Below are 13189 nucleotides of genomic sequence, written 5' to 3'. Positions count from 1 at the left end.
TATACCCCCACTTTTAGCCATTATGCCAATTAATTCCTCCCCCCACACTACTGTGTGTTGTCACTGCTGTTGTACTCCACTGGCCCACCTGCCAGTGAGGAGCTCCCCCCTGTGTGTGTGTGTGTGTGCGTGTGCGTGTGCGTGTGTGTGTGTGTGTGTGTGTGTGTGTGTGTGTGTGTGTGTGTGTGTGTGTGTGTGTGTGTGTGTGTGTGTGTGTGTGTGTGTGTGTGTGTGTGTGTGTGTGTGTGTGTGCGTGCGTGCGTGCGTGCGTGCGTGCGTGCGTGCGTGCGTGCGTGCGTGCGACGCCGATTAGCTATTGCTTCTGAAACACGTTTGATCTTTCACGCAAAAACTCTGAAAGTCACTTTACGTTTTCAGCAGTATTTTGTCATTATAGGCTAGGTACTGTACCTGTCCATGTTCAGTTGTTGTAGCCTAATTATTCCATGAAGAATGCACAGTCAGCAAAGAGAGAACTCACATTGCTCTGGCTGCCTGGGACCAACATTGTCACTGTTTTTTTTGGAGAGACAGGGTGTTGAGGTGGTAAGTGTTAACTGCAAAGCTGCATGCTAGGATTCTACAGCGTATGCAAATCGTGCAGGCATTCGCAGCCACACTGTTTGATTCGATGTAGCGGGCACGCAGTCTCGAAGGCACGCGCATGCACTCCAGTGTATCTGCAGGCGTGCGTGTTGGTCACAAAAGGTGGTTTTAATTTATTTTAATTAATCGTGCCGTGGCACCGCATTGTGACTGAAGTGCACACAGAATAACTTACTATTGATGGACAGAGACATAGTTTTTTAGACCCTATATCTGTGTAAATTGGCCTTCAGACTGAATGCTGCTTGTGCTTTTGTGGTGTCTTTCAGTTTTACAGTTTGGGTTCACGACTATATTTGTGGCAGCGTTCCCCCTGGCACCTCTTCTGGCCCTGATCAACAACGTCATCGAGATACGCTTGGACGCCTACAAGTTTGTCACACAATGGCGCCGGCCATTGCCGTCTCAAGCCAAAGACATAGGTAGTTATTTGATTACTGTATGTGCTGTACGTAATACTACCATCATACCATATATCTGTACATTAATACATGCATATTATGTACAACACAATATGCATAACATATTAAGGCAAATGAAATAAAGTATGACTGAGTGTGTTTGATCACAGGGATCTGGTATGGCATTCTGGAGGGCATTGGGATCCTCTCTGTCATCACTAATGCCTTTGTCATTGCCGTCACGTCAGACTTCATCCCTCGCCTCGTGTACGCCTACAAGTATGGCCCCTGTGCGGGGCAGGGCCGTGCAGGCGAGAGGTGAGGTGATTTTTTTTTTACTGTGCTGTATTTATTGGCACTTATACTGGTAACTATTCCTCTTTTGACATTGTGTCTCTTTACCCCTCCTAAACATCCCCAAAAAATGGTGTCATGTAATTGCAGTTTATTGGTTTTCCTGGACTCTGTGCCTGACAAAGCTACAATATGACTGCTGTTCTGTCATCACCAACACCACTGCTTTTGTTCTGTCTCCTGCTCAGGTGCATGATGGGTTACGTGAACGCCAGTCTGTCAATATTCCGGGTGTCTGACTTTGAGGAGAAATCGGAGCCCAGGACAAATGGATCTGAGTTGTTTGGGGAAGCTGTGAAATACTGCAGGTAAACAGTAGTTCTTGCCAGATGCAAATATCAAGGACTTTCCCTCAGCTACTGTAACAGCCATCTCAGGAGTCGTTTGACCCACAGAGCAATGATTTTTCATCATATCTAACATCATCTAATGTAAAATATATTTCTGAAAATGTATTTTGTAGTTTTAAAATGACGCTTTTGGCCAATTTTCCTATCATTACAAATGTATGTGTGAAATATACAGCATATATTTATAGATTTCTTTTTTAAAGAATTTCATTATGCTGACAGTACATTGTCTATTGAGCATCTATTCGTTGCCAATATCTATGGTTCTTTTGGCTCCTCATGAGTAATGATCTTGGTACAAATTTGATTGTCCAGGTACCGTGACTACAGGCTGCCCCCGGACTCACCCGAGCCGTATGCATACCCCCTGCAGTTCTGGCACGTGTTGGCAGCTCGACTGGCCTTCATCATTGTGTTTGAGGTCAGTTTGGCATCAGTTCACAAGGAACTATTAGCTTCAGCGATGTAACGATGCATTCGCAAGACAGCTAATTATCGATACAATTATGTGCCGATTAAAATTGTAGATTCGAAAAGTAATCTTTTCAAAGAGCAGAGAGACATTTATTTACCCAGGCTTTTGGCAATTAATTTGTTATTTTGTGTACTGTAAAGCGTCCGCTATATAAATCCAAGTTATTATTATTATTATTATAATCTATTTTGTTGTACCTTCTTGTTTTTTTTTATGTGAAACCGTCATACTGCGGAGTATACATTTGGCTCTAGCCGTAAAGTAGTGAAGGCAGCAGTGTGTACTGTTTTGATTATTTGTTACTGTTAGAGATATTTCTGATCTGGTGGAATGACATGTCTGCTGGTGGAGTACCGTAACCAGCTCATACCATGCTGTATTTGTTTTGGGGTGGTGCTTCCAACAAGACAAAGTCTTGTTTCGAACAGACTTCTGGGAATCACAGTTGTATCAGATCGCTGTAATGACCAGATAGCTACCACTGTTGTCATTAAACAGTCTAGTAAATTATATTTACACAGTATGACTTGACCGTGTGACCTAAATTGAAACTTAATGCCTGAAAATACCAGATCTACAAGCTCACAACGCGATGTGTTGTGAATACATTAACCATAACGGAATCATTCTTCATTTTGACATGGAAAAACATAGTAATCTCTAGGTGTTGTCTGAGAAATAATTAAAACAATCTTTTTCAGGCGTAATTTGTCTGGAATCTCAATTTGTAAAAGGCAAATGATGAGAAAACCATCTTGTGAACCCATTATCGTGAATCGTGTCAAATCGATGAGTTGAGGGAATCTTTAAATCCCTCATTAGTTTCACTACTTCCTTACTTGATGTTGACACTTTCGTTCTGTATCAAAACATTTAAATTCAATACTGTGGAAGGAACGAGGCCCTCTGACAACCAGTCTACACCCCGCAGCACACAACTCCGGGGAATCCCAAGCGTCAGTGGGAGCCCACACGCTTTGGCTCGTTCAGGGGCCGGAGGGTTAACAAGATAATTATGAACAGCCCGAGGACATGGAGGACAGAGTAGACAAGAGGACCTGGAGGGAAAGAGGGGGGAGACAAGCTAAAAAAAGGAGTGGAAAAGGAAGCAGGCTCAGGCTGAGGCTGAGGACAACAATGGGGGTTTTGTAACAAAACATGCAGGCTACTTTCATAGTAATATGATCATGCTAAAGGAAGTGAGTGGCATGCAATAGAGGAAGATTTAGGTTTTGACTTTGATAACTTTGAGCTGGATAGACCACCACGTTGCCTCCCCATACTCAGATGACATCCTGTCAGTAACTAGTGATGGTCTGTGTTTGAAATGTTGTAAAATAATCATCATAAGGTGATCAAACAATGTATGCAAAAGTGACTGAGTTAACTGCTGCATGCTTGTAAATACTAGTAAAGAGAAGCTTGACATGTAACCAGTATTAAGTGCCTAAATATGTAGCCTTGATCAAACACATAATGAATAATCTGTATTATGACAATATTCAACTTTGACTTTAACTATGATCTGTTTGGTCTAAGGTTATAATCTGGTTTGATTTTAGGATTGTTTTTAGTATATGGCCACAGTATATTCAACTTTGATTGACTAATCTGTTTGTAATGTTCTAATCTGGTCACATTGGGGTGAGAGTGTAAATTGATATTATTACGTCAAATGGTTTTGAAGCATCTAACGGTCCAGTGTGAAGGGCAAGTTGCATTTACGCATCTTATGGTGCAGGGTATTTGAGGCCTCTAAATGAACTGTGTGTACGCTGTCAGTATGATTTATGTTCCAACTAAACATGAGACCTGGTCTTTGGAAAGTACTTCCTTCCCCTAGTACTACTTAGTATTGAGAACACTCATATGGGCAACTTTATTTCAACAATTGTTTTAGTTGGCCGAGAAGTATAAACTCAGACTTTTTAAAGCATTTTATTTCTGGCACAACATTTCTATATCCATGCACTGTTTTCACAGCACTTGGTTTTCGCCATCAAGAACCTGATAGCATACCTAATCCCTGACCTTCCCAAGGACCTGCGGGACCGCATGCGCAGGGAAAAGTACCTGATCCAGGAGATGATGTATGAGGCCGAGCTAGAGAGACTGCAGAAGGAGAAGAAGGAAAAGATTGAGAAAAAAAAGAGGCAACGGGTCCATCACAACAACAAGGAGTGGCCCTGAGCAAACAAAGCTGTTTGGTTCGTTGGTTGCTTTCTTTTTTATTGTCATTTTGCACAACCATATATGCATAGCTGACGAGACATAATAATAATACCATCATCTGACATAGCAATATGCGGCAGTGGCTCAGGAGATAGAGTGGCCGCCTGGGAACCGGTAGGTCCCCAGTTCGATCCCTGTTTTTGTCTCAAAGTGTCCTTGAGCAAGGCACTGAACCCCTAACTGCTCACTGAGCGCCCCTAGGTGGGAATATCCAGGCGCACTCTGGCCTGGATATTACGTACATAACACCTACATTCAGTCCAGCAAAAACTGCATTGCTGTAATCAAGTCTACTGGAAATAGAAGCATGAACCAGCTTTTCAGAATCTGTCTGACTGTGACAAAGATGTTGCAGATATTATATAGGTGCATTCTGTCTCATTGCTTTACAGGCGCACACAACACTCAGCGGGGCAGAAAAAAAGAGCCAGGTCCATGCATGATGTTGGGCCTCCATAACTTTCTCGTTATTTTTCTGTGCTGGACCACAGCACCTCCAAGAGGACAGTTGAGAGAACTTCATCCAGCATGCATCTTCTGCTGGGCTTTACAGTAACTGTAAATATCCGGATGAAGTCAGTCCCAGCATCTGGATATAAACATGGACATTCAGCAAAGAGTAATTTGCTATTTCTTTTATTTTTTAATTATTGTGCGCAAGATTGTTCCTTCAACTCTGGACTATCAAGCAGTGAATTCCTTCAGATCTTGAATGTAGATTTAAAATGAGAGAAAATGGCAACTTTTACAGGTTTGTTGTTATAAAAGAGAGGAATCTCTCGTGTGCTTACTGAATGACAAACCCTGTTTACACTTCTTTGTTTGTTCAAGGAAAATTTACATGCGACAGCATAATATTTGCTTTATTGTAAATACAGAGATATTTAAGCGAATGTCTAATAGGCCACACGCTCTGCTGTAGTGTAGTGCAATAAATGAATAAAACTTATTTAGAATTATGTTCCATCAAATCTGTGGCCCGAGGTCATAGTTTGGTCAAATTGGAATTGCTTTCCATAAAAATCTAGATTGATAATTGCGTAATAAATATTATTTATTGCAAATAAATGTGATTATTTCTTTGTCTGTTTTCTTTATTTCACTTTTTTCTTCAGATAAGAGAGTGTAGAAACAGGACAACTAAGGGCAGAGAGAAGAGAGACATGACATAAGTTGGGAGCTGGGTTCAGACTCTGGTAGGGCTTTGATTGATTGATTAAATATTTATTACAATATTATTTATTATTATAACAGTTTGCAAGAAAAGCACAGAGGTACACAGTTCAATACAGAATGATAAAAGGATAACCCAAGAAATCCTATGGCTTGTTTCCATTGGGCTGCAACTAATTAAACTAATCGTTTTATTCAATTAATCAGTGCAAAAGAAACACATTATAAAAAGGACAATTATAGTGCAGAAAAAAAGAAAAGAAAACTCAGTTAAAGGTCTTCAGCTTTGATTTAAAAGACCTTAGAGTTGTAGCAGACCTGTAGTTTTCTGGGAGTTGGTTCCAGTATTTGGTGCATAAAACTGAATGCTGCTTCTCTACATTTAGTTGACTGACTCTGGGTTCAGAAAGAGACCTATCCCTGACGTCAAAGAAGTCTGGATGGCTCATGATGTACAGTAACACAAGATCAGAAAAATATTTAGGCCCTAAACCATTCATATTTAGGCCCTAAACCAAGAAATGTTGATGTTGCTGCGACAGTTGCTTGGTCATCTTTTTTTCTCTTTCGCTTTCTTTTTAACCAAAGGATTCCCAGGTTAGTTCTGACATACATCGATACTTCCAGTCTCTAGACAGGGGTTTTGTGCCTGACTTTTAGTGAAACATTGGTCTTCATCTTCATATATATATATATATATATATATATATATATATATATATATATATATATATATATATATATATATGACAGTCCTATTATTATTTCTAAGCAAGTGATATTTACAGAAAACGTTCAATTGTATCTACACACACACACACACACACACATACACACAATACACAGACATAAAATACATCCTATATCTTTGTACATCATAACATGTCAGATCTAGTGCCATTATTTGGGTAATTGTTCTGTTTTTAATTACTCTAGTCTAGACCACCTGATGTGGTTAAAATGTGCGAGGATGTCTTGCCTGTGTATTTTTACTTTATCATTGTAAGGATTAAAAACAGACTGGACTCCAGCATATGGAACTCACTTGTAGTGGAGTAAATTTGACCAGGAGTATCTGTACTCTTACTCAAGTACTGGGGTCGAGAACTTCGTCCACCTCTGCGCTTGAGGCATAACAGAACAATAGGGGTAGATGGGTTTCACAACACAGCTCGTTGGTAGCTCATCCATCACATTCACACTTTGTGTGACATAATGTAGGGAAAAGGTCAAGTACACACTGTAACTGTAAGGTACAAAGTAGCCCCTCCAGCGACTGTGAGGCCTCCTAAACCAAGGAAACATGTAGAATAGATGCTAGGTTTCGTTGGAAAAGAAACATCGCAGCAGGTGAACAATCAATTGCATTGTATCTGATCACAACACCCCTTTTTACCCCCATAGTAGTCTGTTGATTCCTCTCCTCTCACATTTCTGTATGTTGTCACTATGTTGTATCCTACTGGCTCATATGCCAGTGAGGAGCCCCCACCGGGAGGACGTAGAGCCTGCGTCCTACTCCTCCCGTCCAACGCTCCCCGCTGACAGGTGCTGCCCCAGCCCGTAGGTAGGAGTACATGCAGTGACAAATAGCACCTTCCTCACCCGAATACGAGGAAAAAGGACTGTTACACAAATGGACCCTAAAGTCCAATAGGGCTGCAACGCTTAATTGAGCAAATAAATAATCTATTATATTTGTTTATACGTCAATTAATTGATCTAAAACTTCTTTTTTTTTAAACAAGTTGCTTGATTATTTGATTTATTGAGGAAGGAATTGATAGAATAATCGCTAAGAAAATAATTGATTGTTGCAGCTCTTGTCCCGATGGACCCTCACAGATGTGTCAGGGTAAAGACTGATGCAGCCAATACAAACAGTGAGCCGGATTACCCAGCAGTAACACCTGATGAAGATTTTGACAGTTTTGAAGATGCAAAAGATGCTGTTGAGAGATTTTGACCCTGTAGGTTCTACAATGTGACCTCCTTCATGTAACCCTCCTTCATCTCTCTCTCTCTCTCTCTCTCTCTCTCTCTCTCTGGCGCTCTCTCTCTGGCTCTCTCTGGTTAAAGACTGACCTGTTGTACAATGTGTACAATTGTTTCTTCTTCTTTTGCTGTATTTGCATTTTTGTATTTGCATATTGTCACTTGTAATGTTTTTTCTTACCCTCCTAGGGACTACAGATGTACGTAAATTAACATTCTTAGGGTACAGGGGCTTGTTGTCGCTGCAATAGCGAAAAATAAAATAAAAAGGGTCTTCTCTGAGTAGAGGAACTTTAAGGGAGTGGATAACTTCTGTTGTGGGAGGCAGGGAGATTATTGGGGGCGGGGGGTCCGCTCATAATTCCGACATCCCATTATTCTGACCATTAGGTTAGGGTTAGGGTTAGGGATAGGGTTAGTTATAATGGGGCCAGTCATGGCACCAAGATTATGTGATCAGATTGTGACTTAGGTGTATTCACATAAGTTCCATTGTATCCATTGGAATCCATATGTAAATTGTAACCAAGCAAAGTCAAAGTACCCTCTTTCAGATGACAATTCCTTGAGATTCTACAAGAAGTGCATTGTCTTAACCACTGAAAATAGCAGATCGACATTGTGAGCTTGTCGCCTTGTGAGCTTGTCGGTCAGCTATTTTCAGCGAAAGCTTTCCCCACAATAACCCAAAACCGAAAACACACTATTATTGAGCCCTGAGGGACTCTGGTTACCCATATGGGGGTGGTCTAGCTTTTCTGATAAATGATGACCCACGCAATTTCCCATTCTTCCACCAAGGGGCGCCAGTGTCTTCTCTTTATTCATTTTCACTCTGCGTACTAGAAGAATTCACTCCAGCATCAACAGACATTACATGGCAGTACTTCTCAATGATTGCAATGATTTGGTTTCGGTCTCTGCATGCCTAATAGGCCTAAATGTGTATTTCAAAAATAATATATTGTATTTATTTATTTAAAATATATGAGACATGTTGTGGGGGAGGCGTAGGCTATTGGATAACTATGATAAAAGACAGAGCACTTGAGATGCTGTCATCTCAATGCCCAGTCTTTTGCATATCATAGAATAGGTATAGAATATTAGATTATTTCTTTTTTGAGAACTGGGCAATATTTGGGGGTGGGGGGGGCTGGGCACTGCTTGCTAGTGGGCACTATCGTATGTTTGTGAAAACGAATTTTTAGGAAAAAGTCATGAAAAGATTTTGATAAGGATTTGCACAAATTCAAAGTCAAATTAATTAATTAATTGATTAATTGATTAATTATCTATCAGAGAAAGATACAATACAAAACCATACAGTATATTACGGCAGTAGTTCTTTTTCAGGCCCAAAATAATCATATTTGAACTGGGGACCCCCCACCCTGACAAGCACTTGAAATGTAGCAGTTGAGGATGTATTTCGGTTCCACAGATAAATATTGTGAAAATAGCCGATCTACAAGCTCACAACGCCACGCTTTGCGAGGTGTGCCTCTTTCTTAAATTATTTGACAATTTGGCCAATGTTTGACCAGTTTTGTACTGTATTGCAGCATGAGAGAGGTTGGAGTGCAGTAGAACATTAACTGTCTCAAATCAGCTGGTGGCAGGGGGTTTGAGGGTGACTGACCAGGGCCAATGAACTCTGTTTTTCAATCGATTTGGTACAGCAGGGGAGATAACTCATAGGATACAAGAGAAGTGAAATTGGAAGTGATGAAACAGAAACAAAGCTGACAACATTGGAATTGGAACATTATAAAGGTGAAGCTGATAAATTGGATGAAATTGGTGACCCACTTGAAATTGTATTTTCTGTCCATTAGAGAACTGGAGAGAAGGGCAGACGCCTGTTGCCATTATCAGAATATAGATAGAGCTTTAACCTTTTAACCAAATATCACTTACAGTATAGCACCTTTACTGCCTCTTGTTGAATAGAGAAAGCCAGCCCCCCGATTCACACATCATTCTCTCTCTCTCTCCATTAGCCTAAAGTGGAATTCTCCCTTTTGACAATTTTAAGCTTTTGGTCATGAAAAACAACTAATTTGTCAGCCCCATAATTATGATGTGGTGGTACTGGTTTTTTTCTCTGAATAATATGCAACAATATCACGCTTTTGATGTTGTCACGTCACCCCTGTCTCGGTCATGTACATTTAATTTCATTTAAGTCATAGATATCCTAACTTTGTTTTCAATGTCCAGTGTGTCCCTCTTTGACAAATCAAACCCTTGTCAATTTGGCCCCAATCAGTGGTTGGCTACAGGTGTGTTTACTGGCAAACCTAATGACCTGTCCTGAACTCCATTTTGACTCTTTTATGTTCCAGAGCAGAGCAATGGTGAGAGAGATGACTGTGATTTGTTTGTTATTGTTTTCTTGAATAAATAACTTTCCCTTTGTGTCCATACACCACCCAGCAAGCGTGCACTCTTGATGGCCATGTACAGCACGATCAGTTGGCATTGTCGTTTTTTTGTGACAATGTGTGGTCACATTGCTACATTACCTTCCTCCTCTCCGGCAACCGAAAACTCAGGAACATCATGGCAGAAACTGAACAGCCTGGGCCCTTTCAAGGGACAGACAGGCCTGGTGCCCTGGATGTTGACAGTGGTAATAGATGAGATCCTTAACTGGACTCTTAGCGTGCACTCTTGATGGGCATGTACAGCAAAATCAGTTGGCATTGCCGTTTTTCGTGTTTCAGTTGGCAAATTATTGATTATTCAGTCTGTTAAAAACCTTATTTATGATATTGACAGAGAAAATTGTTTCAGTCATTCTCAGTGTTCCTACAACTCCCATGATGCATTTTGCAGGCAAACGTTCATCTGGCACACCCAAATGCTATATCGCCACCAATACATCAACGTGATTCATATTAGTTTAAGTCAAGATCGCTTAACTAGAAAAGTGTGCTCCTCTGAGTGCAGATCCCCACCAGGCCAGGTTGCGACCTGTTATAGTGCCATCATGAGGCCAATTTGAAACATTTGGAGTGGTGATTCTTCCTTGGCCTACTGGGAGTGGGCATGCAAAGTTTCACGCCAATCGGACACTGTTCATGATTTGAGCCATTTTTTGAAAACCTCCCACAAACTTTGAAGGCCAATTGTAGATTTGGGGCCGGCGTTCTTCCTTGGCCTACTGGGAGTGAGCGTGCAAAGCTTCTTGTATATCGGTCCAACGGGACCAAGATGAGCTCTTTACAGACGGATGGATGGACGGCGGGACAGACGGACAGGCTCACAGGACCAAAAAGATATTCCCTTCAGCCGTTCTGGCCTGGCGGGATAATCCTTCGCCTTCTTGCTCCGGCCTGGCGGGGATGAAAAAACAGAAGACAATGTATCACAAAATGTTTTTCCACAGTCAAATTGATTGATGAAGATTTTTTTACATGCAAAACAGTGTATATTTTAGAGGCTAGCAATGACATACTAGTACCAGTAGTGTCATGTCCTTCAGCATGGATTTGACAAGGCGAGTGACATGGAATTCTCACCACAAACTCTCCATTTGGATTATTAAAAGCAGATGCAGAGACACGTTTTTTTCTCCCTAAGAGGATTATGCTTTACACATGCTTGGTGTATCAGATGTGTCAGCGGATGACATTTGCTGATATCCTGCATTTTTACAGTTCGGCTCTCAGTTCTGGGAATAGGGTGGTGGCCTATAGCTGGTCTTCTTAGACATGGTGGGATGGCCACAGCACGTGTTAAAACGAATGTGGAATTGCTTTGTCACCAGCTGGCTTTTAAAAATGGTTTTGAGTAGGACCCCCCTGTGACCTTATATACCGTCTTCTTTAAATGTCAAGGCCCCAGATGTCTGGCCCCATATTTCAGATAAGGGGTTCTCCTTGTACAATGCCAAGCAGATTGTTTGCACACAGAGAGATTAGACCGTGAATCTCTGATGCCACATCCTTGGTTTTCCCTGCAGAATGGACGTCCCTAACACAATCCTGCTAGATTTTTGCTTTTGGTTGCCTGGGTGATGCAGCTTACATTTCCATCCCTATTCCAAACTTACCGGGGGTTTTTTTCAGTCCAGTGGCTCAAGGCCATTTTTTAACATTACCGTTACAAAGCGGATAAAAGCGCCACATTTTGCATGAGGCGCTTGCTGATGGATTCTAGCCTAGGGGCCCAAAAAAATTAATTAAAAAAATCTATTTAAAAAACAGGCCGATTAACTTTTTGGCCTATGACTTTTGAACCATACCATCAAATTTATGTTTTCCCTGGATTCCTTGGATCATGATGCAACTTCCCATAAATGGTCTTTAAGACCTTGAAATGGACGTAAACCGTGTCGGTTAAAAAAGGACATGTATACCCTGATTGGACCACGAGGGAAAGTTGAAAAGGGTGGAGCAGGTTAAAAGTAAATTATTGTTCCAAATAGGAGTCCTGTCATGGAATTTGATGGTAGAACGAAAATACTTTTCAGTTTGTCACCAATACAGTCAGTGTATTTAAGATGATGGAGCCCATTACACCTCAAAAAGGCAGGTCTTGTATTCTTATAGGGTGGCATAAAATTATGCACAGAAAGTCACATACACACTTATGATACAGGTGACAAATTAAAGTAAAACCTGAATAAATGAGCGGAGAAACATAACAAAAGCAGATGTTTTCATTCAGGTGTACTGCATGATACATGAACATTTACATGTCAAGGACCCCCAAATTGTGTAAATGTATTTGGCCGCAGACATCCATCTGAAAATATTTTGTGCCAGGTTCCCCTATATAAGATTTGTGTTTTTAAAATGTTTTTAAAATATTCCAATTTTTTTTGAAAATAGCAGATCTACAAGCTCCTGTTTTGATATTCCTACAGTACATACATTTGCATATAGTAAACATTGTATGGGTATAACGACGTCATGGCAGGACTGAGTTGATTAAAATGTGTTGATGTGCATTTAGATTTGGTGTTGTTGGATCGTACAGCTGTGGTCCAATGATAGCGGCATTGATTGTGCAGTGGAGCACAAGAGTTACAGAGTGGAGGAATAAATGCAATGTTAAAGCGGCTATGTAACTTTTTGTATTGAATAAAATGTAATTTTGTCCCATCTGTATGGTATGTTAATATAATATTAAAGGGATACTTCACTTTCGGAACGGGGAAAGATTTAAAAAATATATTAAAAATAAATGAAAAAAGTAATGGAAAATTCATGGCCCCCTCACGCATTAGAGTGTCCTACTAATGTGTGAGGGGGCCTTTATTTTGCCATAACTTCTTTAATTTTTTTTAAATATTTTTTTTTAATGTTGATTTTATTTGAAAGTGAAGTATCCCTTTAATTATACAATTGGTGTGGTTGCATTTCGTCTCCCTGCTCTTCTATTGACATTTCGTCGTGTCAAAGGTCATGACAAGCAGCAAGGCTGTATTAGCTCATGGTAAAATGCAGAACACTGGGTTCAAATCCTCGGTAGAAGAGGAAAGTTACAGTGCAGCTTTAAGTATACTCAACAAGTTATATTACTTACACGGTCTGATGCAGTAGCTCTTGGTGCGTATGCATGCTTACATTTACAAAGTGGCAATAGACAGA

General features: G+C 40.6%; 1 protein-coding gene across 1 annotated transcript in view; it reads left to right on the top strand.

Annotated features, from left to right (window-relative positions):
- LOC308079775 (anoctamin-4-like) overlaps positions 1 to 4376 on the top strand; it is a gene marked incomplete at its 3' end in the record, with an annotated part of 43865 nt that extends 39489 nt beyond the window's left edge. Inside the window, exons 21-25 of the mRNA XM_080421369.1 lie at positions 876 to 1028; positions 1178 to 1325; positions 1550 to 1669; positions 2027 to 2132; positions 4170 to 4376. Of these exons, the coding sequence (XP_080277495.1) occupies positions 876 to 1028; positions 1178 to 1325; positions 1550 to 1669; positions 2027 to 2132; positions 4170 to 4376 (734 nt within the window). The remainder of the gene's footprint in view (positions 1 to 875; positions 1029 to 1177; positions 1326 to 1549; positions 1670 to 2026; positions 2133 to 4169) is intronic.
- Positions 4377 to 13189: the final 8813 nt, after the last annotated feature.

Source organism: Gymnoscopelus braueri, assembly GCF_963280865.1.
Source record: "Gymnoscopelus braueri genome assembly, chromosome: 23".
In the NCBI taxonomy this organism is placed as follows: Eukaryota; Metazoa; Chordata; class Actinopteri; order Myctophiformes; family Myctophidae; genus Gymnoscopelus; species Gymnoscopelus braueri.
The sequence above is the reverse complement of the archived record's forward strand: the minus strand, read 5'-3'. Positions and strand labels throughout refer to the sequence as shown.